This window comes from Vicia villosa, linkage group LG7 (genome assembly GCF_029867415.1).
Source record: "Vicia villosa cultivar HV-30 ecotype Madison, WI linkage group LG7, Vvil1.0, whole genome shotgun sequence".
Lineage (NCBI taxonomy): Eukaryota > Viridiplantae > Streptophyta > Magnoliopsida > Fabales > Fabaceae > Vicia > Vicia villosa.
The window spans coordinates 114,554,110-114,573,677 of NC_081186.1; the positions used below are offsets into that span (position 1 = coordinate 114,554,110).

Sequence of the window (19,568 nt, forward strand, 5' to 3'; positions counted from 1 at the left end):
GTTGTTTCATTAGGCGTGACTTGAATCACAAGTTAGAGTTCTTTAATCTGGATGTTGAGTTGTTTAGTTTGAATTAAGTGTTAAGCATGATTCGAATCAGAAGCCTTGTAAAAATTAGGAATTGTTTATGGACAATTTGATTCAAACCACAAAATGAACATGATTCTAATCACAACCTCGTGTGATTCAAATCAGTGTAAATCATGATTTGAATCAAATACCTCAATGAAATCATGTCTTAAAGGTTGCTCCAGATTAATCCTAATTGAAGATGGATGTGCAATTACACAATAGCATGTTAGAAGTTTTGTGAGATAAAAGAAGGAAACAAAACATATCTTTTAAGTGGCCTATTCTTTCAAGGTTATCGTAAAAAGAAGATGAAGGCATTTTTGTGGCAATAGGCAATGATTCTCCAAAGTTTCTACAATTACAAAAGTTTCAAAGATAAAGTATGCTCCTTGAAGTACTATTGATCGTCAAATAGTTGAATCAGTTATTCGGGATTAGCAAGTTGTGTCAATCGGTGATAATCAAACCATCGTTGTTCAAAGTTCATCAGAAGCCTTATGAAGGAGAGTTTGATAGTATTTTTTTAGATGTGCAAAAGGAGTTGTATCCAATTAATGTATGATTGTCTGTATTTTAAAGTTTATGATATTCTTGTTGTTGATTACTAATTGTTCTCGTTAGGGGTGGCAAAACGGGATGCCTACCCCGCCCCGCCTAAAGCCCGCCAAAAAGCGAGCGGGACGGGCAAGCCCGCCAAGTAAAATGGACATGAAAAACATGCCCGCCCCGCCAAGGTGGCGGGTGGCGTGCTTGTCCGCCTATTATTTTTATTTCTTTTTCTTTCATTTTTTTAAAAGATTAATAGTCTTTTTTTACCTTTCAATTAAAATTTTCACTTATTTTTTAGAACAATTTTTTATAAAATATCTTTTAAATAAATTTTACCTTAAAATATATTGCATATATTTACAAATAAATGTATAAAATAAAATCATCAAAAATTTGAATTACTAGAATTAACTTAAAAAAGGGAGGACTTAAGATGAGACAAGCTTAACAATAGGTGAGGCAGGCTTTAGCGGGCGGCGGGCTTTGGCGGGGCGGGCTTTAGTGGGCGGCGGGTCCAAAATCCCAATCCAACCGGTTATTTTTTGGCGCGTGCGCGGGCCATTCCGGCGGGCCACCGCCCGTTTTGCCACCCCTAGTTCTCGTGTGGAGCAAGTCAAACCTAGAACGTCTAAAATAGTAAGAAATATTTTTCTGCTCGAATGCGACTTATACATCTTTTGCTAAAATCGATCAACAAACAAACATTTTCTACCTAGAACTACTAATAGTTCTACTGGGCATTTTGGCTTATTTTGGATGAAGTAACCGGTTACCAAGATTTGGGTAACCGGTTACCACTGGATGTTTTTGGTGTGGTTTGCTACTGTTTTGTAGTGTAACCGGTTACTAGTCTGGAGGTAACCGGTTACCTTATAAAGCTGACAATTTTTTCAAACTTTGAAAATTCATATCTTTTGACTCATGTGTCCGTGCCGTTTGGACGGCTAAAAATATTTTTATTAATTTGATAATAGTTTTAATATTTGAAAACGGTATTTTTCTGCTGGAGACTTATGCCTCGCGTGTCACTGTCTTACAAAGTGCGACGTATTTGTTGTGTTTTAACGATGATGTTGCAGGAATGATGATTGAATAAATTGCATGAGATAATGCATAACGAATAGGCATGACAATGGGGCGGGTCGGGGACGGATTTTACCTCCCCAAACCCAAACCCGAATTCCCAATCAATCCCCGTTACCCGCCCCAAACCCGTCCTTAACGGGTTCCGGTTGGGTTCGGGTATCCCTGCCCTGCCACCATGTATTTCGTAAAATCAATTTTTTTAATAAAAATATTTACTTTTTCAAAAATCAAATTACATTATAAATAACAAAATAAAACAATCTCAAAAAATTTCATACATATATTTCAAATATTTAAAATAATAAATACAAATCAAATTATTAAAACATTAGCCACATATTTAATAATATAAATTATGAAATATAAATAATAATGTACATATTGAAATAAACGGGGCGGGTTCGGGAACGGGTTCGGGGTGAGTACTAGTGTCCCCAAGCACGGATCTAAGTGGTACTAATTGGGGTCAAGTGACCCCGCTTGACTTTTATTTTTAATACTAATAATAATTATTTTTTATATATTGACCCCACAAAAATATTTTAATGTCCCCACACCACTCATTTATATTAAATTTTAGTCTCGAAACATAAACTGACAATAAATTTTAATTTTTCGTTTTTCCATTTTTTTTGTTTTTCTCAAAAGTAAATGAAAGGTAAAAAGATATGAAAAAATTTCTTTTAATTAAATCTGCAGAGTACAGTACACTACAAAAGCCTATTTCTTTCATTTCTACTCACTTTTTATCTTCTTCTACACACTACTTTATTTTTTTTTCCTTCACAATTCTCCTACTTAAGTGAAATAAAAAGACAATAATTCAAGTAAGTTTCTTCCTTCATTATTTTTTTTTCTTTGGATATATTATATTATTGTGTTGTGATTTTATATTTTTGTCTCAATTTTTATCATGTTTTTAATTTTAAGCTTATGCTTGTAATTGTATTAGAATCGAGTAAGTAGTAACTAATAGAGTTATATTTTTATGTGTTAGAAATGGAAAAGTATTTTAAAAGAAAATCAACAGTAGAGTCTATGAAGTGGAAAGTGAATCAACACAACAAATAGAGCCATCTTTGAAGAAAAAAATTTAGATGTTGATTTAGATAATCTTCCTGTAGATCCTGGAGAGGAATCAAATGTCATGTTATCATCTGAATGATTGAGATGAAATATGAAGAGCATATTTACTAAAAGGGCCTTACAACACTTTTAAAATATGAAGACACATAGAGGGCAATTATAATCCTTGAATATTAAGTTTTCTTCAAAAAAAATTTTATACATTGGTATTTTATTTGGTAATATTTAATTTTTTAAATATACACTATCATTATTGTACGCATAAGTATTTATATACTTTTTATAAATATTTATATTATTTAATTTTAATTTTTGTATAAAAAAATTAACCTTGACCCCACTCATTAAAATTTCTGGATCCGTCCATGAGTGTCCCCATTACCCGACCCATCCCCATGTATTCTAATCGGGGAAAACCTAAACCCAAACCCAAACTCAGTCAAAGCGGGTTTTCCCCGTCAACTTCGGGGCGGGTTCGGGTGGGTACCTGTGGGTCTGAGTTTTATTGCCATGTCTAATAACGATGTCGCTGTTTGTTGGCCTGGAATGGAAGAATGTTGAGAGCTCATGCTCTGGAATTGCATAATTATGTTGTTGCATATCGATGTTGCATGCATTCATGGTTGAAGGCTTATGCCTTATTGTTGGTTTGGATTGACAAACTGTTGAGGGCTTATGCCCTATTGTTGAGGGCTCATGCCCTGTTATTGCCCTATTTTGCATTTTGGATATGGCTTATGCCCTGTTGGTACCACATGCATGGAGTCGAGTCAGTCCTATAACATGAAGGTGAATGATATGCATGATGATTGAGCGGTACGGTTGAGGCATGAATTATATATTGATCTGAATGGTGAATTGGGTGTGCTTGTGTATATTTTTGTGTATTAAAATTGTGGATGATGGTATAAATTAGTGAAGCCTGAATTGTGATAGCCTACATGAGGTATCTCTTGCATAGTTACCGTTATATAATTTATTATATTGTTGTGATATCTCACCCTTACTGTTTGAATGTTGCCTCTATGTGGGTAATGTGTAGATAACCATGAGTAGTTCGAGGTAGCGAGGTCCTGAAGAGGTTGCTCTTCTTATTTTATGAGTCGACATCTATTGTAACACCCCAATTCTACCCAGGCATATAGGTACAAATATCAGAGTATAAAAATTAAATTCATAAAAACAATTAGGGCGTTACACTTAAGTAACCACGTAACCAAACATAACATACTCGCAAAAGATGCGTAACACAATTAATCAAAGAAGAAAGATTCCCATAAACACCTGAATGTATTCACACTTAAATAAATGCATCGGTAAACAAAATATCCACAACATCCTTCCAAAATACATCGCATGAGAAGGTGTCCAAAATACATAATACGAATGCATCTAAAGGATCAAATATACATCAAAAGGATCCTATAAGCATTATCTACAAAATAAGTGTTCGATCCCCCCCCCCTAGGTGTTACGTATCACGAGCGGACGATACCAAAACGGACGACTACAAAGAGAGCACCTACACTTGCGGATCACCTGCACATTACCCACGAGTAGGTAACATTAAGGCAGAAGGGTGAGAATATAATTCATAATGAAAGCATGATCAATATAGTAATGCCCACAAATATCATTAAGAATCATATAACAAGATAATCCAATAAGTCAATATATAAGTAATGCGGTACATGAATGATAACATAAATTATAAAGACTGACGATGATGAATGAGACTCGACTATACGTATGCATGTGGTACCAAATCCGGAGTAAAACTCCTCCTTGTCATTATGACAAATACACCTTGTCGAGCATTATGCTGGGACTTCTTTCCCTCAGGAAAATACACCTTTGTCGAGCAGTAAGCTACGACTAACCGTCATCGAGCATCTAGCCCCCACTGATGACCTCTTGCCACTCGGGCAAATACACCTTTTTACCGAGCACTAAGCTCCCACTGGTAATAATTGCCAATTCAGGCCACCTGTTAATAGCATTCCGCCATTAACGTAATGAAATGTCATGCTGTGCATACAAACGACTCAATTATATAACAACACCAACAACAATATAACTCGGTCACATATCTACATCACACCGGTTATATTAATCCACACGGATACATCATCAAAATTGCCACTCAGGCGTTCATATTCACACAACACACATATATCGTCAAAACATACTTGATTAGCAAATATCATTTCACAAAATACATTTATGAAAAATTCATTCAACCACCAATACACTCCTCTTTATTCATAAAGCATGCTCAATAAGCTTCATAACGCTTCGAACGACACATAGAAACGACCTCCGGTTCAAAAGATAGAGCAAAACGAAGTTTGGAAAAACAAGTTTCAGCACTGGCCGCTTAGCGGGTCGCAACGGGTCGCTTAGCGAACATTCCAGTAGCAAAATGAAAAAAAATGCAAGAAGCTCCGCTTAGCGGCGCACTAGCGGTTCCTGCGAAATTTCCATAAATATCTTCTTCCGCTTAGCGGACCCAGGGCCGCTTAGCGAACCTGCGAAAACTCAGAAAAACCAGTTCTGCAACAGACCTGCTAAACCCAAATCAACCATCTCAAAACCTCATGTAAACTTCCCTACACCTCCTACACAATCCATACATGCCATATATTCATGCTAACAACCAATGATTCATGGTTCATTCACTAAATGTACATAACCTAATAATTCCTTCATCAATAATAAAAACATGGAGAAATGTAAAGCAACCATGATCAATGAAGATATCTATCATCATACAACACATACATACCACAAAATCATATTCATAAATTCAAAACTCACAAAACTAACATTTTTGGCCAAAGCATAGAAAATGTTCAAGAACAAGAATAAAACACACAAAACTACAAGAACCATACAATCAAGATAAACTATATTCATCCCCCTTACCTTGGTTGGATTCTTGGCTCTAGCTTGGTTTGGATTCTACAACTCTCTTCTTCTCTTCTCTTCACAAGTTTCTTTCTTTCTCTCCAAAATATCTCTCTTTCTTTCTATCTCAAAATATCTCTTTTTCTCTCTATATCTCTTCCTATTTCTCTACTTCTCATTTTCACCCACTTAACTCTCATTAATTCTAATTTTGGCCCAAATGTCACTAAACATTAATTCTAACCAATTAACACCCAAAACATAATAATTACACACATGGAAAGTAATAAGTAAAATATTAACATAATTAATATTTACCGACTGACTCGACTCGAAAACGGTAAAATTTAGGAAAATGTAGCAAACATCACAATTAATCAGAAAAACACATTTACGGGCGTTACATCTATGCTCTGATATGTAACACCAAGAGGATGAACATTTGTCTACTTTATTATGTTGACATTTTAATCTGTTGATTTGTTGGAGCAATAATAACTCTTTTTTGATTGAATAAATGTTGCTACTACTTTGTTGAGAATTAAGAGAATAATATATTTATTCTGCTGCGTTAATAGAGTTAAAGTCGAGAACATTTGTTGATTTATTTCTGGTTCATCCACATTATGTGTTATGTATATGCATGTTTCGAACAGGTTTTTATTAGTTGCGAAGTGTGACATCCTAATTGTTGTATTTTATTTTGAAAAATAATTTACCATGATTTTATTAAATTAACGTTGGGGAATTAGGGTGTTACACGCGACGCCGCCTGCATCTCTGTTGTGCCAGTCTGCCAAACTACACTTTGTCTCCCACCAACACTTTCTGTACTCATTTCCTTGTTAACCGCGCAAAAAGTTTTGGATGATTATGTTGATTTTGTCACGGGCTTGAAGTGACTTCCTCAATTTTGGCTTATGATCAAAGATGTAGCACAAACTCTAACTCAAGTCTATAAATAAGACTTTGATGAGAATGAGAATGAGGTTCAGCAATTCCAAGAGAAATACAAAAGTTATAATTGTGAGGAATAGTGGAGAGTTTATAGAGTTTTCTTCTTCTCACCCAATCCCGTAGTAGGTGTTGAATCCTGGCGCGACTAGAATTATCTCTTGAAGATTATCCGTCTCAAGAAGTTCTCAAGTCTCTCTTGGGTTTACATCTCTTTTTCATTATGTATTTAAAGATGTTCCTCTTGAGAACCATTTTTGTAGTTTGTACTCAGCTCAGTATGAGCTAAACCTTTTGTAGTTGAGTTATGAGAAATTAATATTAAGTTGTTTTTATGTGATGTGATATGTGGTTAAGTATCTTGTTTTATTATATGTTAACCTGTTTTAAATTTACTTCTTTGCCTGATCAACTTAAGAGTAGATTACATCTTGTTGTTGTGAGAGATCCAACAACAAGTGGTTTCCTTAATAAAACTGGGTGAATGAGTAGGATAGAGATATTCATTTGCTTAGATTGCTTAAATATAGTGATCTATAACCATTCGGGAATATCAGATATCCACATACGTATATTAGGGTTACAAGCGAGGCTTAGAGATTTGTTTTCTTGTCATTTATATGTATGCCTTGATGTTGTAGAGATACACCACTTGATCATTCTGACCTCACATGTCACGACACCGTACATTAGCACATCTATTCACTTCTAAAATATTCATGGATCACAGCTTAACTCATTAACTCTTGATATATTTCCACCTCTCTGTTCACACTATTTGCATTATTTTAAGAGCACACTATTACCACTTTTTTTAAACCGTTGAATTAAATAAATCTATATAGACCTTATTAGTCATTATCATACTATATTTGACATCCCATTCTCTGCATCCACATTCTTTCTCTCTTCCAAAAAATGCATGACTTTTTCATTGCACAACAAATCAAATGAATTTTTCTCAAATCCATCAATTCGATTTAAAATCAAAATCCCCTTTTTATCTCTCTATTTATTTTATTTCTTAAAATATCACACTATATTTTGTTGATTTAAATTGTATTTTAGGTTCCTTTATGCAAATGTTTACAATGAAAATTAAAACCATATAACTGAAAGACAAGGTAACTGCTACTAGAGTTGTCAAAATATGCTAGTTCATATGGGTCGGTTCGTCAGACTCAAAAAATTATAGGACTTGCGTCTTAAAATTAGAGTCCATATTTTTAGGGCTTTTTTAATCAAACCCTAAAAAGTCCGCTACCCATTAAGGCTACCCCATATGGATCGTGGGTAGCCCATTAGACTTGCATAATTATAAATTAAATAATATATATTTATATTGTCTTACTCCAAAATAACACATTGACTTTTATCACCTTACAAAATTTTATTTCTATTATATTCAATCCTTCTCTTGCGGCCTGTGGTGGCATTTTTCGCAATGATGCTGCCTCTTTCATAACCAGCTTCTGTGCCTTCTTGAATCATGGTAGCTCTGTTCAGGCTGAATTCATGGCAGCCAATTTTGCTATTGAAAAAGCCAAGGAAATTAAGTGGGCTATGCTTTGGCTTGAAACTGATTATGTCTTGGTTATGAAGGCTTTCTCGAATTCTAATTTGGTGCCATGGAAAATCAAATCTCGTTGGCTTATGTGTCGGGCGTATACTCTCACTATTGATTTCAGAATCACACATATTTTCCGTGAAGTCAATTTTTGCGCGGATTTTCTGGCTAACATAGGCTTACAGAGCAAAGCTTTCGCTTGGTTTAATTATGTGCACGATGAAATGTCTACGGAATACTTGTTAGACAATGCGGGAACCCCTAGACTTAGATTTTGTTCCTAAGAGGCTTGATTTGGTCCCCCTCTTGTATTTCTCGTATTTCCTTTTCCTTTTGATTATTAATATAATCCCGTCTTTTGTTTTAAAAAAAACTCATTTTTAAATATTATACTTTAATATAATCAACTTCCTTTCATCGTATTATATTAGTTTTTTCTCTTATGTTAAATAGTCAAGTATTATTTTATACAATTTAGATATATATTGTGTTTAAAAATACATTATAGTATTTATAAGAGATAATATAGTACCTAAAAATGTATAATGTTTAAAATAATATAATTTTTAATTTTATTCATAATAAATATTATGGAGTTTTTATTTTAATTTTTTTAAATAAAAAAGCTCGTGTAAGACTAGATAGATCGAAGTCCATTTAAAACTGAGTTCGAAGTTCGAGTAGTAATTTTCGAGTTCATTTTACACAAGATTTTTTTGCCCAACTTTAAAAAACTCAAAGCCTTGTTTAAGATCCAATAACTCATTTTGAGATATTTAACTGCTACCCACAAACATTATACTTCATCCAAATTTAGAATAAGTAATAAACATAATAATCAAAGGATCATGAAAAGGTGTTGGACAAAATGAGTTTTGTTACCTTAGAAATTTGAAGAGATAACTAATGTGTCAGACTAGTGTTGTTAAATATCGGTTATATTGCCGATATACCGGTTTTTCATATCGGAATTTGCCTATCTGATACGAAATCCGATATCCCGTTTCAATTTCGCTACGATCCGCATATCGGCCGTTTTTTTGAATACCAGTATACCGGTTTTGAATTTCATATCAGAATTTATATTTTTCTGATATTTTTTAATAAGTTATATTAAAAAATAATTGAATGTGAAGAGGTGGAAGGAAAAAATAGGCTACGAAGAGGTGAAGAGGTGGACAATAATAGGTGGACAGTGATAATTAATAAGTAGGCTGTGAGAGGTGAAGAGGTGTACAGTAATCAAGTGAAAATGTGGAGAGGTGAAGTAATAATAAAGTGGAGAGCTGTATGCATATTAACATAATTTTGGCAGTCTTGAAAATAGAAGTGAATGTGAAGAGGTAATATTAATTGGTGTGATTATATATAGGACTAATAGGAGTCATACTGCCTCAATCACCATAAGAGGAGTGCTAGCAACACTCTCTTTTAAATACTCTCTCCAACACTCATTTTTTTATTGGATGAATCATGTGTGGGTCCTACCATTTTATGTGGGGTCCATTTCCAAAGTGAGAGACCAACACAAGTTTCAACCAATAAGAAAGTAAGTGTTGGAAAGAGTGGTGAAAAGAGAGTGTTGCTAGTATTTCTCATCACCATAAATAATTGTTTATGTTAGTAGCTTTTATATGTTTTACATGTTTTATGTTATATATAATTATTTATTGTAATCGCCTTTGTGGTTGTCGCTATTTGCTCGTTACGATATCCGATATTTTTCATATCGGATTTTTGTCGATCCGATATTTTCCGCGATCCATTATTAACAACACTGTGTCAGACAAAGTGGCTACGATTATGAAATAAAGTTTCAGTTTCAATTGAATACAAAAAATTATGTTATGCATTTGAGATTTTGGATGTTCCAAATATTTGCAAATACAAGTTTAACATGATGGAAGATGGTGGCTTCAAATAGAGAAATAAGTAACAAATAGAGAAACTCTACAATGATAGATTAATGTTAGATTTGAGTCACATATACTAAGGCAACAAAAAAAAAAAGCAGGATGCATAGGATGTCCCGAGGAAAATTAACAGGGTAAGAGACAATACGGGGAAGAGAAGAAAAAAATGAAATGGTTGCTTCCAATAGTGTGTCACATCATAAGGTCTTATATGTTGCTTATTTTTAATAATTATAGGGCGGGTTTCACATTCTCCAAACTCGTATGTGAAATTATCATTTGGATACAAATTTAAAGGATATTCGGGAGGTAAAATAACACTCACGTCCACACCCGTTGGATTCGGGTTTTTTCACCTGAACCCGTAGCAAAACGCATAAAATACAACAATAATATTGAAATTTTCCATCAATTTTCTTATGGCTTATATATATGTAGGATCAAGCGCTTACCACTGCGCTAAAAGCAATTGCTGTTAGTGAGGGCGCAACTTTATTTCCTTATAGTATGAGCCCTCAGGGGCTGCACCTAAAGCGAGGTTTGTAAGCTCTCTCTAGGCGCCATGGGTTGGGATGTTAAGCCCATTCGAATCCCTAAGGGTGACGCTGAATTTATTTATCCAACAATCTCCCCCCCAGTGTCAGCCGGGGGGATTCGAACCCATGACCATGCTCTGATACCACTTGTAGGATCAAGCGCTTACCACTGCGCTAAAAGCAATTGCTGTTAGTGAGGGCGCAACTTTATTTCCTTATAGTATGAGCCCTCAGGGGCTGCACCTAAAGCGAGGTTTGTAAGCTCTCTCTAGGCGCCATGGGTTGGGATGTTAAGCCCATTCGAATCCCTAAGGGTGACGCTGGATTTATTTATCCAACAATATATTTATGAACACTTATGTAATTTCAGGTTTAAGCGAGTGTGGTTTTGAGTGTGTATTTCACGCAACCAAAATCCGCACCCAAAATATCGGGTGAACTCAAATTCAGTCAATTCAAATTTTTACCCGTTAACTCGGATTCAAATGCCCGTGGACCCCGTAAATTTGATTCACTATCTCTATTCATCTTAAAACTTTTAGTGATGATCCCCTCACATGCGAAGGATTTAGTTGAATATTCACTTGTCACAATTATTTTATTATTGAAATCAATAAAATTAATTAGGGTCTTGCTAACCAATGCCCTCGAAACAATGGTTAAGCATCGTAAAAAAAAAAATTATAAAAAATTTAATATTTTAATTTTCGAGCCATTAAATACACAAATTACCGAAATAAATTTACTATTTTAAAATGCTTAACCATTACCCTGAAAGGCACTGGTTAGCATTTCCCAATTAATTATTATCTATAGTATACATAAAATTCAAAGTGCACACCGGAAAAAATAGTAATTTAAAAAAAAAAAAATCCCCTAGTTTTCCACCCATTTTGTATTAAGATCTTTCTTAAGCATCTTCCCAAAAATAAAAATTTGAACCATGCGGTTAGGTCACAGTCTTAAAAGTTAGGCAACTACCGACCACCATTTCTTCACGTGGACGGAGAATTTCTTTACTCGATTCTCTCATTTTCACTATTCTCCAACCTCCAAAGGTCCATGCTACACCAATACACCACCACACACTAGATCCTCACCCTTCCTCTTCCATACATATTTATAGCACGAAAGTTTTCGTGCGAGAATGCTTAAACACATTGCGAATGCGATAAAATCAAAGCAATTCAGTGAAAATGGACCACAACGAACAAGGTGAGTTTCCGTTTGGAATTGCGCTGTGTTTGGTTTTCTCAATTTCGTTCTCATTTTGCGGTTTTTACGTTTTGAATTTGTGTGAGGATTTTGTATTTGTTTAATTTTGTTTCGTGATTTTGAATTTTTTTTGCAGTGTTAGAGTTTCTCGGATGCGTTCCGTTACTACAGAGGCTTCCAAGTTCGTCTATAAAGAAGATTTCAGAACTTGTTGTTGTTAAACACTATGGTATTTCATTTGAATTTTATCAAATTGAAATTATTTTTGGTTTTTATATTGAAGTTGCATTGAGATCATGGAAAAAATGTATACAGTTACTTGAATTTGCAGTAAAGTGAATAATTAGGCTTTGAATTGGAAGTTTTGCATTCATCCAAACACGCACTTAGTGTTTGTGGGGAGACCTATAATGCACAATTGTATTTGTGAATTGGAATTCAAGCAATGAGTTATCTGAAAACATGTTTTGAAATTTGTTCTTAAACTTTTCATTAATAAGTTGTTTCATTATGGAGTCTCTGAAAATATTTCGAATTGTATAAATTGGTTGGAGGATGCCAATTTTACGTTTTCAATTCTCAATCGATTGATTCTTTTTGTAGAGCGAGGGGACTATGTGGCACGTGAGGAAGAACCAAGCGATGGAACTTACTTCATATGGGATGGAGAGGTATGTTAATATCTCCCTATCATAGACCATACATAAACAAAAACAAAATCAAAATCCTAATTGCATTGAATTGCTTTGGGTAGTGTAGGACAACTTTGGTAGGCTCTGCACTAATCTATAGGCTAGTAGAATAACATTGAGTTGCATTATTTAGCATTTCATTTGGCCAATTTTTTGCTAAAAGTCAAGATTCATTTCTTGTAGGCTGAGGTTGTTGGACCTGTTAGTGCCCATGATGAAAATCGTCCAGAGTTCCAATTGAATAAATATGACTACTTTGGTTGTGGTAGTAAACTTCTTCTTATGACTCAAATTACACTTTTTATTTTGGCAAATGAGTATTTTTCTTTCATTCCGTAGGCTGGCTGTATGCTAGCCAGGTAGTTTGTGCCATCATGATTGGGTTGTTCTTGATTATTTTCTTCTTCTTCGTGATTAGAACTTTACCACCATAACTTTATGTTTTCTCTGTTTAAACCTTTTTGTGGGTTTAGCTGGCCATTCATTTTCAAAGTTTACCCATGTTCTTCTGCAGTTCTGCATAAAACTGTATTTATGTTTTCTCGATTTATATTGTCACTAGAGATACTAGAGTTTTTTTTTTTAATATTGCTTTGTTAGGTAATTTGTGAGAATAATGTGAACATGCAACTTTCAGGTTTATCAAATACAGTTCACAATGCAGATGTTGTTGCTTTGTCTAAGGTTCTCTTTTAGTTTCCTTTCCTACTGCTTTTTAATTTCAAAACATACTGTCGAAGAACCTGAGCTTCAATCATGTGAAATGAGTTATTTACCGCTATGGTGACTTTTATTGTTTTCTGTGGCAGCTAACATGCTTAGTGCTTCCCCGTGAGCACTTAGCACTGCTATGGCCAAAGTCTATATGGAGCGCAGAAAAACATCCCGAGAGGTGCTCAGCTATGGAGAATATATTGCAATTGGAACCATTAGAGGTCTCTTATCATATGTTAATTTGAATTTGAATATCTTTATACTGATATAATTAGAGCTTACTACTCTATCTTTTTTATTATCACATCCATCATGCTTTTATACATACAAGAATATCATTATTAAGAATCTTTATTCTCTCTTTTCCTTCTTCCTACCTAAACCCATATAATTTCTGCAAAGTGTTTGTGCAATAAGGCTTTTATGGACTGACTGATTATTTGCACTAGAAAAATAATATTGTATTCTTCTGTATGAGAAACTGTGCCCACTGTTCTCATTTTGACACAATTGGATCCTTGATGATACAAATATTTAAATTTCATTGAATATGGATAGATATAGGCTTGCCACTTTTTATTTATTTTGCTATTGGCCCAGTGGCAAATACAGAGTTGCGGGGAAGAGAAAATATGGTGACCCTGGTTCGAACCTGGGATTCCACATAAAATGTTCTCACAGCCAAACCAATTCGCCGTAACAACGAGGACACTTACCACTTGAAAATGGTCAATTGATGTCTTTTTGCTAGTTTATTTTTTATAGCAAGCAGCACCATACTATAACAGCACTTAACTGTTCCTCTTTGATAGTAAGTGTTAAAATGTCTAACCTGGACTTCACCTTATAGCTTTTTGTTATTCTCTTTGGAAGGTAGATATCTTCCAAGGAATCACTCTTCCAGATGCTCCAAGATTTGGAAAGGTGTTTGGGGGACAGCTGGTTGGACAGGTATGTAAAACTGCATTATCTTCTTCGTATTATAGCAAGCTGCTCATGTCAGTTGCAGCTTCTATAGATATATAGACTTCTTACAAGATAATAATATCTAACATGCAGGCACTAGCTGCCGCATCAAAATCTGTTGACTGTCTTAAGTTGCTTCATAGTCTGCATGCCTATTTTCTTCGTATAGGAGACTTACACAGTAAGCATGTCTGATCACTTAACGTTGACTACATTACTCTGATGTGGATATAATTTCCCTTTCTATCTTTTACTTCTTTTCTTATGATGAGATCTGAATGCTATTATTCTTGCGTGTAATCAGAAACATGAAACTATATTGCAGTTGCATATAGTGAGAATAAATCATAAAAAAGGTTTCTAGGGTTCTGTTGAAGAATATTTTTGAAGTTGTTATCTTGTTGACTTTGTCTTGAAAATAGATTCTAAAGCTTTTGTTATTTATGATAATGAACAATCATGTGATAGACTCTTTATGATCTGAAAAATCTATGTATGCATTCTAGTTCATTTGTTTGCTTTGGCAGAAAATAATGAACATAATAGACATACTAAAAATAGTTATTTTCCAGTGCCTATCATATATCAAGTTTTTCGTCTCCGCGACGGGAAGAGCTTTGCTACACGGAAAGTGGATGCAATGCAAAACGGAAAAGTCATATTCACTTTGCTGGCTTCATTTCATGTAATATATTCTTCTTGACATATAGATTCTGGAATCAATAGTATTTATATTTATTCATCATATTGCATTATAAATTTTTATTCTGTTTATTATAATGAAAAGGATATCGTAGAAAATAAATATTTTGTTGATACATTAATTGTTACCTGTATTATTGTCACTTTCTTGCTTGCTTTTCTAGCTGTTTTTGCCTGTTAGGCATCCAACTCTTAATTACAGAACTAAGTTCTAATAAAAATATTTTTGAACTTCTCATGACTTAAGACGCTATTTTGAAACGTTGGAACTTTATAGGTGTGGAATAAGAGAATTAGAGAGGCATAATATTGTGAAACTGTGTTTAAACTTGTTACAACTAATTTGAGGACCTCTATTATATAGTCTCTGTTAGAATCATCGTACAATTACAATATTGCAAGATAACTACAATATCATGTCTATCTTAATTACCTAATATTCGTATAATATAAATATTTTATTCACATAAATATCAACACTCATCATCAAGTTGGAACATATAAACCATATATTTCAAGCTTGTTACAACTAATTTGAGGACCTCTCAGAGGTTTAATAAGTTTCCGTTTATCACTTTACCTTTAGATTTTTTTTCAACGGCTGCAAATTATAATCTGGATGTTGTCAGAATGAATCACTGGACTGTCAGATGTTCTTTTAAGACACGAGTTTTTGCTCTAGTCAAGGAAAATATGTTCTGGATTCAAGAGTACGTTTATCATTGTTGTTTTTTAATCCACAGGTAAAGGAATCAGCATTTGACCACCAGGAAGTAGCTATGCCATCTGTTCCTGCACCAGAAATGGCAAGATACAGCAAGCTTATATTCATTACAAATTTTTGTTATCGTGGATATCAGACTATTAATATGTTTTTCTTAATTTGTTAATTATAGCTTCTGCCATTAGAAGAGCTACGGGAGAGACGTCTAACTGACCCTCGCTTGCCAATGTAAGATTTCTTGTTAGGAATATTTTGTTGATGCAATGTTGCCATTTAGCTGTATATCTGTTTTTGCTATTTGTTTTTATCTCTGTAGTTGTGCTTTCTTGTTATTAAACAAATAAACAATCAAGGAATCTCCACTTTTATATCAAAATGTATCTTTCTGGGCAATACAGTGCCGCGCCAAAAATTGTGTCTTTTGTCCATTAAGCATTTGGGTTACATGAAAGGGGAAATCCATATCCTTTTCATACATCCATCTTTGCTTGAACTGGTTAGATTTATACCTGGGTCTTCCAAGTCGATGTGGCTGGTGCTTAATCATCACGGTGTCTCCTTGGTGACAACCCGATAGATCTTTAATCTGTGGAGAGTTAATTTTCTGAGCATTATGTGTCTAAGAACTTTTCTAGCTCCCCTATTTGCCTGCAACTAGCTGCACATTGTTTTATACATTAGCTTCAATTTATGATGACTCAAAAAGCTATATCTGATAATGGAAGGGAAGGACACCCCTGATAAATATTATGCTTTATAACAGTTTCAGATAAAGACGGTATTAAAGTGGGATTCCTTATGAATTTATATATAATAAAAAAATTTGATGAAAACTCTCTTCTTTTGACGAAACTCAACATTTTTCTTGTAAAATGGTTTTGAACTGTTTGATTGGGAAAAATTAAACTGGCAAATGATTTTCTGTATCAGTGTTTTAAAAACAAAGACGTCTTGGTTTTCTTTGAGTGGCCAGCTGTAACATTGTCGTCACATGAGATTTAATACACTAATTAGTATGCATGATTATTTTCTGTACTGTAATAATGACAAAATTTATTGCTTCAGAACTTACCGGAACATCGTGGCTACTTCTGAGTTCATCCCCTGGCCCATAGAGATACGGTTCTGTGAACCTAAAGTTGCAACAAATCAGACAAAGTCTCCTCCCAGGTTAGCCTGAGCACTAATGCAGTATTTTGCTTACTCGTACACTGAGCATGCATGCAATGCTTTGGTGAGAAAAATTTGGAAAGGAATATACTGATACTTCACTAAGCTTCCTAGCCAATCAAATTCCAGCTGTTTTGAACTTGATATTATCTGAATTTCTTAACAAATTGTGTGCAGTTTGAGATACTGGTTTCGATCAAAGGGAAAACTTTCAGATGATCAGGCCTTGCATAGGTACATATCTTTTCTAGGCAAAGATACATTTTTGGTCTCTTATCTTATTTTTTAGTTTCACTAGTCTAAATTTTTAGCTTTGGCTTGGTTCTTAAATTTTTTTAAAATTTGAATTGTGTCCCTTGTCTTTTATTTTTAGTTCTTTAATAGTCTTTTCTTTTGTAAAAATTACTTCACTACGGTTTGTTTTTTTATTTAAAATAGTCCATTTTTTTTATAAAAGTTATAACAATGTGGTCCTTTTCTAACACAATTTAGACATAAAAGGCCAAATTGAAACAAAAAAAAGATAAGGAGCCCAATTAAAACTTTTAAAAGTTAAGGGATTAAACTAAAACTAAAAAATAAGACAAGGGTAAAACAAATGTATTTTAGCCCTTTTCTACTATAAAATGTTCTGGTCACCCCGTTTCGTTGATTGTGCTAACATAATTACTTAATTAGTTTTATTAAGGATAACTTTTACTGATGTGCCAAAGTCAATGCTGGTATCATTTGGAACCCGGTACTGAATGCATGCAATTCTGCACATTCAAATAGTTTTAAATTATGTTGCAATTTCGTTCTCGTTCATTAAATACTCTTCCTTATGAGAAAGGACTACTTGGAAGAGTTTGTAGAAATTTGAGATTGCTGAAATATCATTTGGTTGTACTAAATGTGTTTATTTTGAACCTGCACATTTAGATAATAAATACAAAGAAAGATAATAAATAGATTGCCTTGGTAACCATGGGATGATCATTTTGGCATTCTTAAACTTTGTGTAAATTAATCTGTCCAACAATTAAAGAAGAGTTACCTGATTTCTCACATATCACTTGTGTATCTTATACTTTATTTTGCAGGTGTGTAGTAGCATATGCTTCAGATCTAATATTTCTTCAAGTAAGTTTGAATCCACATCGTGGGAAAGGATTCAGGGCACGTGGCGTTAGTCTGGATCATGCGTAAGTATTCGAATCCTACCAGTTGCATAAAAAGTAGTTTATTTGACATGATAATTCTTGATTTGCAAGGTATGCGGAAAAAAAGTTTTCGAAGCATGAATGTGCTTTCTTGCTTTTTGTTGATATCTTTTTTTATGAATTTTCATTTCAGAATGTGGTTTCACCGACCCGTAAAAGCTGATGAGTGGGTGCTATTTGCGGTGAGTATCCTTGTTTCTCATGTATAGAACATTATTTTTAACCAAGTCTTTTTTTCATTAAGTGGAGTCAAATGCATGAAGCCATAACGTGGTTTTATGTATTAGTTCCAAAGATTAATCATTCGTATTCAGATCATGATTTAGGAACCAAATAAATCGATCTGGCCAATTTTATTCCACCGAGGACTTCTTCTGTATTATATCTTCTTCACTTTATACAGGTCTTCACTCCCACTGCCTATGAAGCACGTGGCTTTGTCATAGGTCATATGTTCAATCAAAAGGAAGAGGTAAAGGATTACTAAATTACATCAATTCATCTTGACACCTTCTTTGTTTAACTGTCTTACTGTGCGCTATTCTGTTGAACTTGCAGCTTCTTGTAACAGTAATTCAAGAAGGTTTGACGAGGAGAGTTGATCCCGAAATTTCAGCCACCAAATCTAAGTTGTGAACTGCTAAAAAATGAAGTTGACGAATGGCCTATTCTTTTATGATTCATCTTTTTTTTTCTGTCGGGGAACTGAATGATTTAAAGGTTTTGCTATATAATGCAGAGTATGTAAGTTTGATTAGGATAAAATATATATTCAAACAGTACCAAAAATAAATTTATTAGATCCCGAATAGTTTAATTTACCTCACAGAATCATGATTGGAGAATAAAATCTGACTTTTTAAACACATTGCTCTTACTCGTAGGGCCTATTTTAGTTCAATTTAAGGGATCAAGTTGCAGATGTAAGAAAACAAAGCATATTCGATCCTCAGCTTGCTATGGACTTCTTTTTTCTAAGTTTTAAATGATCTATTGTCTATAGTTCAATTTACATATATGATTTATAAGTTTTTTTTATCAGTTCATATAAAAAATTTATATAAAAAAAAAATTCAGGTCTTGTTTACTTAGCAAAACCCTACGGGAGCGACGATTGTTCAATGGGGAGGGCGTGTGGCCGGCCACCAAAGAAATTGGCGGCAATGACGCCTCCGACAAGTGTGAGGGTGTTCTCTGCTCAACCATCTTCCATTGTGAAACCTAACATTGAAGCTAAGCTAGCAGATTCAACAATGAGTTCAGGGATTAAGCTTGACACGATTCCAGAAGAAGATGAAGCCATAAAAATCATAGATCATGAGGAAGATGGAGGGATGAATAAACCATGGGTGGAGGTAATTAGAGGTAATATGTTGCATTCAAATGGTTTAGAGCTTTCTTACACCGTGCCTATTATTGTTGATGGTGAGGTCGAAGTGCATATCAAAGAAAAAGACATAACGTCTGAAATGAAATTTTGGGAGAATGCCCTAATCATGTATGTGATAGGGGG

The 19,568-nt window shown here is 34.2% G+C and overlaps 1 protein-coding gene across 1 annotated transcript; it reads left to right on the forward strand.

The window, feature by feature from the left end:
• Positions 1–11,581: 11,581 nt before the first annotated feature.
• LOC131616639 (acyl-CoA hydrolase 2-like) lies at positions 11,582–18,921 on the forward strand. The gene is made up of 17 exons (XM_058888018.1): positions 11,582–11,885; positions 12,022–12,114; positions 12,489–12,556; positions 12,761–12,842; positions 13,215–13,261; positions 13,387–13,512; positions 14,165–14,242; positions 14,351–14,438; positions 14,830–14,942; positions 15,703–15,765; positions 15,856–15,911; positions 16,749–16,853; positions 17,031–17,087; positions 17,936–18,037; positions 18,189–18,237; positions 18,459–18,527; positions 18,614–18,921. Exons 1-17 carry the CDS (start codon positions 11,867–11,869, stop codon positions 18,689–18,691), a joined length of 1,293 nt encoding a protein of 430 aa, XP_058744001.1. The 5' UTR covers positions 11,582–11,866; the 3' UTR covers positions 18,692–18,921.
• The last annotated feature ends 647 nt before the right edge of the window (positions 18,922–19,568 follow it).